Genomic DNA, 10,101 nt, shown 5'->3' with positions numbered 1-10,101 from the left:
TCTCATTTAGGTGGTGGCCAAAAGTGAAATAGAACAGAAAGTTGTTTGTTAAGCCTTGCTTATTCTGAAGCAAAACTTGGTGCTGCTCTTTTGTGATGGCAGATGACATTTGCTGAGCACTCACTATGCTCACTTTATTATATCATCATCTCGTAATCCTTAATGCAACTCTGTTAAGTGAGTTGCATCACCAGTAGTAGTAGCCCCATGATGCAGATGAAGAAGCTGAGGCACAGAGAGATGAGTAAGTAGCCCAAGTCTTAGGGCTGGTCAGGGCAAGGCCAAGATCGTGCAGACAGTTTGACTTGAGAGCTACTGTGTCACAGTATTGAATTTATAGGGCTCTGTCCTTATTAAATAGGTCAAGTGAGTTTGCAGCTCCTGGTTAACCACTCAGTGTGATTCCAACTCTAGGATGGTGCTGAGCTTGGATAGTCCTTGCAGGACCTAAGACCTGATCAGCAATGGTTGCTGTGCATTGACCGATGCCTGGTACAGGCACCACATCCTTCCTAGCAGCCAAGACTTTGCACATAGAGGTTGGAGACTGGTTTCTAGTGCCAATCAGAGAGACCTGGTCATGGTTACCATAACCCTGGGTGCAAACATCTAAGACCTTTGGCTTTCAGACTCTTCCCCTGGCAGCAGCCTAGAATGACAACTGTCCAGTCGTGACAAAACATCCTCTTTAGCTCTTTTACTCCATCCTGTAGTGTTTATATACTCTTCCCACCCTTTTAAAAATCATGTTTTTAAAGGTGTTTCAGAGTCAAGTTTCTTCCCTGCTAACTTATACCCCCACATCTTAAGGAGGCTTCACATCCCCTTTAAAAAAGTATACTTAAAATAGAAAGGGAAAATGAAAAGAAAGTAACACGAGGTTGCTGGTGAAGAAATAAATATATTCTCGTTTCGAAAGCCTACTGCCCCCAATCCTGTGATCTGTTGCACATAACAAACTTATCTCCCCACCAGGAAACATTTGTATGGATTGTTTCATTACAACCCCACGATGCTTGGACTTGAATCGCTTCCAGATCCCACAGATACCTGGGAAATTATAGAAACCATAGGTAAAGGCACCTATGGCAAGGTCTACAAGGTAACTAACAAGAGAGATGGGAGCCTGGCTGCAGTAAAAATTCTGGATCCAATCAGTGTAAGTAATGGTAGTAAATAGTAAGCATGATATAGTATTTTATGAACATTGAGTTTTCAACTTTGTTTCTGGTTCTAGGGATAATTTTCATGAAACCTGGCTTGAAATCTCAAAATGAGTCATGATTTGTCAGTTCATCTGAATGACGGGACTCCCTTTGGAGTTAAAACTTGCCTTGACTTTCTGTTTCTTGTCCATTTTACTATTGTTTTGATTTGGGCCCTCTGGGCTCATCAAAAATTATTCCCTTGGAAAGAGTGATATATTTCACTCCCTGGGCTTATACACAGCTTGGTCTCTCTATAAGTTACCAAGTAACTCAGACCTGTGGCATTCAATCAGCCTCACAACTTTTTTCAGAACCCTGAACATCGAGGTTAAAATGCTGGACGCTGTTTTTCACAGTGAGATTATAGGTGTCCTACCCTGTGTTGGGTCCTTTCGAGTTACTTCTTCTAACCGCTTTGACAATTCTGACATTTTTAAATAAAAAAAGATATTTATAATAATATTGTTAAAGATAAAAGGATATAATACATACTTTCTTAATATAATAATTAGAAGGTTTTAATTGAGATCGGAATGTCTATCATTAAGTATGTTCAAGATGAGGTAATGATGACATTTAAAATACAGAATAAATATGCTTTATTAAGTGATTACTTGATTGCGATGTCGTACCTGTACCCTTCCTCACACGTTAGACTTATTCTAGCATGCATTTTTTTACCTTGTTTAGGATATGGATGAAGAGATTGAGGCAGAATACAACATTTTGCAGTTTCTTCCTAATCATCCCAACGTTGTGAAGTTTTATGGGATGTTTTACAAAGCAGATCACTGTGTGGGAGGACAGCTGTGGCTGGTCCTGGAGGTAAGAGGCTCATGTTGGGTAACTATCTATTCAAACAAAGCTCCAGGGGCAAGCAGATGTGTCTTTGCCTAAATAGTGCAAGAGGCGCATTTGAGGAGTTGGTTCCTCCGATGTGTCACAGGGACCTTGCCAGATGTGGCATTCTCCTCCATAGTTCTTACAGGTAGGCTGTGTACTGCAAATGTTCATACTCTGCATAAATGTTTGTACTCTGCTTCAAAAGTTTACTAACTGTTTCTTCTAATACTGAGTGAATATGGGAATATAGTTGGAAAAGTTTATTTTCTTCCCTAAACTGAGAACATTTTATAGAAAACATGATGGAAACTCATTTTCAGAAATTGTTAGCCCTAGATTTACTCGGCTCACCAAGTTCAGATTAGGCCATTTACATTCATTAATCGTCATCTTAGCTTGGGTTCCTTGAAACCGATTCTGAGAGCTGTGTGCTGCAGGTGTACAGGAGAGACCTTAAAGGAGATAGACCTGGCAGAAAGTGAAGAAGGCAGGATTGGGCAAGGGAGACATTGAACAGCAATGTGGTTACAACTGAGGCCTCAGCTCAAACTCTGGGAGACGGAGAGCCGGGATGCCCTTGGCAGAGCTGTCCTGGATTGTATCTGCCTCAGCCAATCACTGGCTGCATTCCCCTCTGAAAGGGAGTGTGACCTTGGGGAAGGCAGTTGCCTATAGCTGGGGGAAATTCCTAGTGAGAAGTGCTGCTGGGAAGTAGGAGCAGGGAGCAGGAAGAGGCCAATATCCCCTGCAGCATCTGCTCTGAAGAGGGAATCTGAAAGCACTGTTGTATCCTCTGTCGTCCTGACTTATTTCTCCCTTATTAATGGGAATGAATGTGTGTATCTGGGTACAAGATTCCTCACAAATCCAATTCTCCACCAATCCCATTCCCCGTGGGACTAAAATAGAAAGACATAATAATGACAATCTGTGAAATTAGCATATTAGAACAGGTCTATTGCTTCGTGCTCATGAGGCCCACCCTGATTTGTTCTGGACTTTGCTTCTCTGAACCAGCACATGCCTCTGTGCTTGAGGTCACATATGTGATCCAGGAGCGTGCGGACACATGTGAAAGCCTTAAATGAGAATCTCCAAAGGAGAAGCCAGCCCTTGATTCACCATCTAGTGCCTCTTGTCTGAATCTTCCTCCTGGCTCTGGGAGAGCCTGGGCATGGGGCAACATATACTGGTTGCCATGGCAACGATGTATGGGGGAATTTATTTGTTATATTCAAATGGGATGATCTGCAGGAAAACTAATTCGAACATTTCTGTCACATCAATTGCCTTCCTCAGAATATAAAGATGTAAGGGGTTTTGGTTTTCAGAAATCATCTTTGTCTGCTTAGTTGGTTATCATATAACATGTTCTCATAGTATCACCTTTTGGATATTATTGCCCACCCTCTCCTTGAGAATATTATAGATTTTATTATGCCAATGAAACTCTAGAATAACAATTTTTGAAATGCTGCTTTTCTTGGGACGTAGAAAGCATTGTTTCCGGTGTCTCTGATTATATTCTTCTTCGGCTCAGTAAGATCTTCATGTTTTAAATCTCATTGTAATTCAATATTGGAAGTACAGTGACCGAGAAATCTTAGTTTCTGTTCATTTTTATCCCATGATTCAAAAAAGCTCTATATTTAAACAGAGAGAACTTCTAGGAATTTTCTAGGGTCTCCCTTTGATGTGACCAGGCAGGTAAGTGGGCTGCTCATACCTGTAGTCACTGGGAGAATAAATGTTCCTCCCCACGAGGAGTGACCAAAGGTCAGCTCCTCAGGCATTGCTGAGGCAGCCAGAAAGGGCCACACGTGGTCTTGAAAGATGAGAAGGAGCCCAGGACTATGAACTGAGACTTGCGCATATGTTCTCCTGCAGACTGTCCTTTGCTTTTTCAGGGTGTCCACCAACAGATAATGAGGCTACCCTGAGACACTGAATTATTCATACCTTGGCAATATAATATGCTGACATTTATGCCTTTTGGTCCATGACAAAGTTGGTGGTAAAGGGATATCCTTGTTTTTTTCTGTCCCAGAATGGGCCCTCTTTGCCAGACTGCTGGGTAGTTAGATCTGTCCAGTGCCTCCAATACACTTATAGAAACAGGGATTGATTCCTGATCTCATAGAACTGGCAGGAACAGAGGCCCAGGGGAGTGACCTGCCTCCAGAAACATAACGAGTTACTGGCAGAACAGGAGGGAGAACCACACTTTGGCAGTTTGTTCCCATCACTCACTGCTGTGGTGCCGTCTGCTGGGCCCTGGGAACACAGACCCGGGCCGTCCGGCTGGGATGCAGCAGTTCCCGGTCTCTGTCTCTCTGTCTCTCTCTATCTCTCTCTCCCTCTCTCCCTCTCTCCTCCTCCCCTGTCTCCCATCCATTCTTCCCTCCTCCCTCCCTCTCTCTCTTTCTCTCTCACACACAGCGGGATGACCATGATGTCCACACAGCACCCTGACCATTTTACTCCCTCTGCAGCTTTAAAGAAGTGCTTTAGGAGACTCACACCACAAAATTATGATCTGTTTAATATTGTTCTCCTCGTCCTGTATATTGAGATTAAATTTATGTTGCCTTTTTCTCCCCTTGCTGAAGGAGATGAAAGACCAATGAGCAGTTATTCCACTGAGCAATTCTAAAGGATAGAAAAATGTTATTAATAACCTGCTTAAATCACCACAGCTCTGAAAACAAAAGCAAATAAAAATGTCATTTCTGAAATTCATTACTAATTGTTAGCAGAAAGTATATTGAAGCCTTCTTTCATGACAGACACCTATGATATAAAGAAAAAGCACTCATACATAATAATATTTTGGAAAATTTGTGAATAAATTTAATTCTAAATTAATATTAAATTTTAAAAAACTTTAAGTCCCATCATCTCTCACCTAAATGAATTGTAAAAAGAATTTAGACCTTTAAGAAAAACATAATACTCAGAAAAAATACCTAGTATGTGCTAAGGCATGAACTACATTTTCTCTTTTTTCCTTTCAACATAAAATCTTCAGCAGGTAGATACTACTAATTTCAGCATGAATCACATGTTCAACTTAAAAGAAGTGGTTTGGAATCTGGAGTCACTAGTAAATGAGGCTGTAAAGCAAAAAACAAAAACAAAAACAAAAACAAAAAAAACCCAAACTTCTTATATGTATAATTTTTAAATGCCAGTTTATTTATTATACTTTTCATACTATATATACATAATTTTTAAACATTTTTTAATATTTCCCCTCCTCCCCCTTTCTGGTAACCACTAGTCCATTGTCCATGTCCATGAGTCTCTGTTTAAAACTTCTTATATTTTTAAACCAGATAAAAGAATTTTTGTTTTTAATTGATTTGCTTTTTCTCCTAGATATCTATGTATAAGTTTAGTAACTAAGCAGGGTTGGGATGGGGGGCTGGGGTGGAGCAGGGACACCTTTGAGGCCCTAGAAAGTCCAGAATAGGCCTGAGTCTCACTGCAAGTGTTATACTTCAGATGAGTTTCACCTATTGATATTGTGGCACGAATCAAGTTGATCACATTAACAAATGAGGTCATAGTAGGACTCTGATGGTCTGGAACATAGGACTGATAAGTTTTGATTGGCCAGAGATGGTTACAAAGCACTGACTCAGATGGCTGATTCTGGCAGGACTCTAGAATGAGAATCACTGGAGTGCTGGGTCAGAAGGAAGGTATGGATCACTCGGATGTAGAGAAGCAGAGAGGAACTTTGAAATGGGACAGAGTTATATCCTACATACATGCGCTATATGTGTTCAGCAAAAGCAAGAGAGAGAGTTAGAAGCTGGGGAGTGGAGCGATTCTGCCTACCCACCATTCTACTCAATAAGCACATGTCCTGGAGAGAGACTGAGGTGGGAGGTGGGCATTGTGGGGCCCTCCTACCACTTGTGGTGTGAGCATCTCTCCACTCTGACTTGAACACTACAGTTGGCAAGTGACATAGTTTTCATTCTTCTAAGTGAAAGCAGTGATTTTACCTGATATCAGAAAAATAAACACAATCTGTCCTAAAAGTGTGGAGGAAAAATACATGTTGTTCTGGCCTGACTGAGAGGTGGACAGTGCCCAACGTGGTGCTTCCAAAGGCAAATTCTAGACCAATTTGGATGATCTTTGATTTTTGCTTTATGCTCTCTATCTTCCAAGACTCCTGAAAGATAAAGTCCACTGAACAAAGGACACTGAAAAGAAATTCCCCTTAATTCTGCATTCTGACTAGGTCAAATCAACATGTGAGTACAGAATCCACTTGCAAGTTGGAGCTTCAACTAGTATAAAGTTCTGGTGATTGTATTGCATGGGCCTTTTAAGTAACACAGAGTAAAGTTGATGGCGTATTGAGCAAGGAACATTTTATTGCTTGAAATTATGACCTTCTTAGTAAATGCACATACTGTGATCGAATCAATAATCAATGATGTTTTGGAAAATGTGGTACATAAATGGTTTTTCTATTTTTCTTGGTTTGGAGCAAAATGCTTATTAAATTCTAGATGCATTCAACTGCCATGTTTCCTGAATGCCGAGGGCGTTGGGAGGAATGCAGGCATGAAGACACACCTCTGTGTTTGAATCTGATGGCTGACAGAGTGGGTGGGAATACAGGGCTCCACGTGCCAACCCTCAGGGGTGGAGCAGGAGGCTTGGTTGCCTTCTTAAAACTCTAAAGGGGATTATTTTATTCGATGCATTTAAATATAATTTCTTTTCATGCTTTTAAAATATTCAGTTCATTTCACTGAACATTTACCCTGGTTAGACAATGTAAGTCTGCGCCTGCTTCCCTTTTTAACATCCCTACTCCCCTCCCCAAAACTGCTTTCTCTATAACCCACAAGCTGCCCCTTAAAACTTTGCTGGTGGGCTTATCAACTTTACAAGACCACTTCCTCTAAAGTTGCCTTGAACAGTTTAATGATATGTTTTTTGTGAATCACAGGCAGTCAGACAGCTCTTCAACTCAGACATTTAGCGAACAAAAGGCACCAACTGAGTAAGGTCCTATTGTTGTTCTTAAACCCTCAGCTGAGTTTTGATCCTGCTAACAAAATGGCTGCTCTTAATCCCTTCATAGGTTCTAGAGCTATGAAGAAAGTTTATAAGTTGTCTACTTATATAAAATATCGCTGAGTAGGCTCCTGTTGAAAAAAAATGGCCACATTTAAAGTAGGGCAGGAGAGAGAGTGAAATGAGGTTTCAGGGGAAAATTCCAGGGTTGAGTTAGCTTGGATCATCACCCAGCATTTAATTTAAATTTTATCTGGGTAGAATTTTAATCATGCTTGCAATTCAGTAAAGCAAGTGCCTCCCTGAGAGGGGAGCCAGGCTGGTGAGTGGTTCTGATGAAGGTGCAGTAGTGCCTTGCATTCCAATTACTGCTTTGGCTTTAGTGGATCAAAGAAGTTTATTGATATTTCTCTTATTCTCACAAGATCCCTAGACTCTGTCTCTTCTTCACTTTCTACATAGAGCTGGTCAGAAATCTTGGTCTATTCTGTCTCTTAAAAGCCTCCTCATGACTCTTGACTTTTTGACCTCTCGGTTGCTTCAATACCTCCTGATAGGTGTCCAGCTCTGGTGTCTTCCTATTCTGTCTACCCTTCATTCAATCTGCTGCTCAAGTCATCTTTCTAGAATGCAAATCTGAACAGAGCTCTCCTGTCTAAAACTTGTCAATAGCTTATCCTTCCTATCTAATGGTATATTATGGTATTATAATACATGTGTGTAAAGTAATAAAGCCCATACTCCTTAGCAGGGCAGACCTGTTATTCCCTGTTCCCCATCTTTCTTTCCCATCTCCCTAGGATCCTGGCATCCTTTGTCCCATCAGAATTCTCTCTCTCTCTCTCTCTCTCTCTCTCTCTCTCTCTCTCCTCATCCTTTCATGTTCCCTTCCTTTGCACATGGTGTTCCTTTTCCAGAGATGCCCTTCCCCTTCTTGTCCACTTTTCATTAACTCATTTGTCCTGCAAACTCATTGTAATTGCTACATCCTCTAGGAAGATTTTCCAGACTGTTCCCTCTTCACCTTACCTCAGCAGAGGTTGCCATTCCCTCTTTGGTGCCTCCGTACTTCCTCAGGCACACCCCTAGTTCCACATGTCATATTCTAATTACTCCTGTGTCCATTCCTGGTGGTGAGCTCTTTGAGGTAGAGACTGCATCGTATTCATGTTTAAGTAATTCATGTTTGAGTATAAACTGGACAGTCACAAACTCTTGAGAGCAAAGAGGTAACTTTCTTTTTAATAACTGAACTCAATTTTGTTCTCAAGCCCTCCAGCCTGCCTAGAAGAGACAACTGATTTTAACTCATTCTGTGAAACTTGGTTCAACTGAGCCACTTCTTTGTGAAGAGGCAAATTCTAGCATTTATATCCCATTTTTACAGTCTCTCTCTTTGTCCTTCTTATTCAAACTCTAGCCTTGTCCCTGTCCCCAAATGGAGCATGAAGTTCTGAATCTCCTGCAAGTCATGAGCAGACCTTAGGGAACTGAGATAACCCCAGGCTCCGCTGACCTCACCATGCTGTGCTGCCATTTCCACTCAGCTCAGACATCCCTTCTCTGGTGTGAGGCATGCCTATGAGGAGGCCTCCCCTTAGATTTGCAAATGAAAAGAGGCTCATAATAAACTGAAGTTTCTATCGTTACTTCCTTATATAGAGCCCCCAACCCCCCAAGAGGGGGTATCTTCACTCTCATCTTATTCTTTCAAGCTCTCCAAGCTCTATGCCACCTACTCCAGAAGGGCTTTTCTTTCTTGTGGGTTGAGAACGTCCCTTATGTCACATCCTATGTTCTTCCATGATCATCATTTGATGCTGTGGTCAATTCTCTAATTTTTGTTCCATGAAATGTAGAATCTAGTTTGGGGAGTCTTGAAGAAATTATTTTGTCTCTGTCAAAAGCTTAGCTTTTAAGACTATTCTATGAGTCACGTGCCTGGAAATGCATTCATTGCTCAAGAGGGTATTGTATTGAACATTGGATGTTACTTGCCATTTCAGGGTCATGTAAAACACAGTTGGAATCAAAAGTATGTGAAATCCTTTAGAAAATATTACCCTGGTACTCAACATTAGGACCATCAGAGCGATCAGTGTTGAGTTAAAAGTTGCACCTGACATTGGTAGAAAGTGGATTCCAAGGACACTTTATCCAAACTCATGGGACCATCATAGACTTCAATGCATTTCACTGCTTCTAGGGTCCCTCCTAAATCATTCCTGAGAGGTAGTAACTTTATCCTAGTTTTGAAGACTCCTAATGCTATTTTAGATTTTTAGTCACATACACTTGCTTATGACAATTTAAATGGTAAACACACAGGTAGATTCAGTTCCAGGTTACCTTGACTGTTAATGTGAGTGCAAGGTTTCTGCCATATATGTAGCAAGAATGATATACACATCAAATAAAAACATCTGCTCACCCTTTATTAAAACATTGCAGATGTTCGTAATTAGAGTCTAATATATCCTAATGTATTATTGTCTTGATAAAATAATAATAGGACAGGTGCTAATCTATGTTCCCTCAAATTTTCTTGCTTATGGAAAGCCAGTTGACTCAAGCAGCCACAACCCAGGGAAACTCCCACTGTTTACTAGTTACCTCTTTCCCAAATTTCAGATAAAGTGCCAGGAGGAAACCTAGTCTCTAAAGCAGGGTCTTAAGTTTTATAAAGACAAAGATAGCTCTGAGAATCTGATTTAAGATCTGAATTTTTTCAGTAGAAAAATGCAAGATGCATATACACGCTGCTTACGATTTCAAGGTATTTATATGCCCTGCTCAAACCAGTTGAGAACCCTTGATTTAAGCTGGCATGTAGCAAACCCAAACCCGCACATTGACTTATGCAATTCATAAAAATCATTCAAGAAAACTCTTAAATTGCTGCAAAAGTGCAGTACGCCTGGTTTATGTACTCTCAAATCTCAGTAATGTACAATACACTATAAAGAAAAAATATGCAAGATATACTTTTACTATGTTTTTAGTTACA

At 40.7% G+C, this 10,101-nt stretch overlaps 1 protein-coding gene across 1 annotated transcript in view; it reads left to right on the top strand.

Annotated features, from left to right (window-relative positions):
- Positions 1-207: 207 nt before the first annotated feature.
- Positions 208-10,101, top strand: part of MYO3B (myosin IIIB) — a 355,967-nt gene continuing 346,073 nt past the window's right edge. The window contains exons 1-3 of the mRNA XM_023528462.1: positions 208-230; positions 976-1,159; positions 1,899-2,033. Coding sequence (XP_023384230.1) covers positions 208-230; positions 976-1,159; positions 1,899-2,033 — 342 coding nt within the window. The remainder of the gene's footprint in view (positions 231-975; positions 1,160-1,898; positions 2,034-10,101) is intronic.

Source organism: Pteropus vampyrus, unplaced genomic scaffold (genome assembly GCF_000151845.1).
Source record: "Pteropus vampyrus isolate Shadow unplaced genomic scaffold, Pvam_2.0 Scaffold2, whole genome shotgun sequence".
Lineage (NCBI taxonomy): Eukaryota > Metazoa > Chordata > Mammalia > Chiroptera > Pteropodidae > Pteropus > Pteropus vampyrus.
Note: the sequence above shows the minus strand (reverse complement) of the source record. Positions and strands in the feature narration are given on the sequence as shown.